The sequence below is a fragment of the Rhincodon typus genome, chromosome 30 (assembly GCF_021869965.1).
Source record: "Rhincodon typus isolate 14 chromosome 30, sRhiTyp1.1, whole genome shotgun sequence".
Taxonomy (NCBI): domain Eukaryota; kingdom Metazoa; phylum Chordata; class Chondrichthyes; order Orectolobiformes; family Rhincodontidae; genus Rhincodon; species Rhincodon typus.
In genome coordinates this window covers 37,410,971-37,412,279 of record NC_063361.1, presented here as the reverse complement: position 1 = coordinate 37,412,279, position 1,309 = coordinate 37,410,971, and the positions used below count along the sequence as shown (strand labels likewise).

General features: G+C 56.1%; 1 protein-coding gene across 1 annotated transcript in view; it reads right to left on the bottom strand.

The window, feature by feature from the left end:
* LOC109930468 (zona pellucida-binding protein 2) overlaps window positions 1-513 on the bottom strand; it is a 30,375-nt gene extending 29,862 nt beyond the window's left edge. The window contains exon 1 of the mRNA XM_048614432.1: window positions 348-513. Coding sequence (XP_048470389.1) covers window positions 348-480 — 133 coding nt within the window. The 5' untranslated portion in view covers window positions 481-513. The remainder of the gene's footprint in view (window positions 1-347) is intronic.
* Window positions 514-1,309: the final 796 nt, after the last annotated feature.

Below are 1,309 nucleotides of genomic sequence, written 5' to 3'. Positions count from 1 at the left end.
TTGGTCAGCCTGTGGAGGGGCGGTGGGGTTTGGTCAGCCTGGGGGGGTTGGGGTTTGGTCAGCCCGTGTAGGGGCGGTGGGGTTTGGTCAGCCTGGAGGGATTGGGGTTTGGTCAGCCCGTGTAGGGGCGGTGGGGTTTGGTCAGCCCGTGTAGGGGCGGTGGGGTTTGGTCAGCCTGGGGGGATTGGGGTTTGGTCAGCCCGTGTAGGGGCGGTGGGGGGTGTTTGGTCAGCAGGCAGGCGGAGCTCAAGGGCCGAGGCCGATGCGCTCAGCTGTTTATTTTCAAACTCCTTCGCAGTTCCTGTGGCTATGCCTCAGGCAGCGATCTCCCGGGAATGGGCTCTCACCTGGCCTGGCGGAAAGCACGATCGCCAGTGCCGCCAGTCGGAGCGCTGTACCAGCCCCCATGCTCCTCATGGCCGCGCACCAACCGACAGCCAACGTGCCCGCGCACCACCAGGGGCGGGAAACTCCGAGCATGCGCCGCGCCGTCTCCAGCCACCGCCCACAGCTGCTCCCCCTCCCCGGGACTGTGTGATGGCGGCGGCCTCTTAGTTGCTAGCTGGGTCTTCGACGATTTTTCACCAATGGCTTCTTATTATGTTCATATGGTCGTTTCAATGAATTTTGCCACAACTATTTGTGCATATTTAAGAATCAGGATGGAGGTTTGAAGGTCGTCTACAAAACTTGACGCCTTTGGCCCGCCGATTAGCGAGGTCCCGCCTCCAGTTCGGCCCCCCACTCATGGTCACGTGCCGGGGGCACGGCCGTTTCCTTGCGCGCTGACGCCAGGACGCACGAATCCTGGTCGCGCTGTCACGCACGCTATCCCAGTTACGCGCTGGCGTCACGGAAGAGCGGAAGCGTGCGTGGAGGGATTCTCCCGCCTGTGAGTGTATCCATGTGAAAGAGCGACAGCAGCTTGACACTGCAGCCACGTGGAATCAGCAGGACAGCGGCAAGGCACAGGTCAGGCAGCAATGGAGCAGCATTCCTCGTACATATACACATTAGGGATTGGGAATATTTTCAGGACACATCCTGGAGTGTTTTTTAGGATTACGTGAGATTTTTTGATGCTGAAATTTGAAGTGTAGGAATACGAAAATAGATGGAAAACTTCACGTTTTCAAATAAATGAGTGGGGATTAGTTATCATTCTGTACAGTTACTGTTTGCTTTGTTTTAATTCCTTCCTTTAGAAGTTCCGTTTACGAATCCGGTGACGAAAACGCGATCTGATGTTGGTAGACGTAAACAGTAGAATACAACCGATTGACAGCTCGGAGCGGAGTAAACAATATCC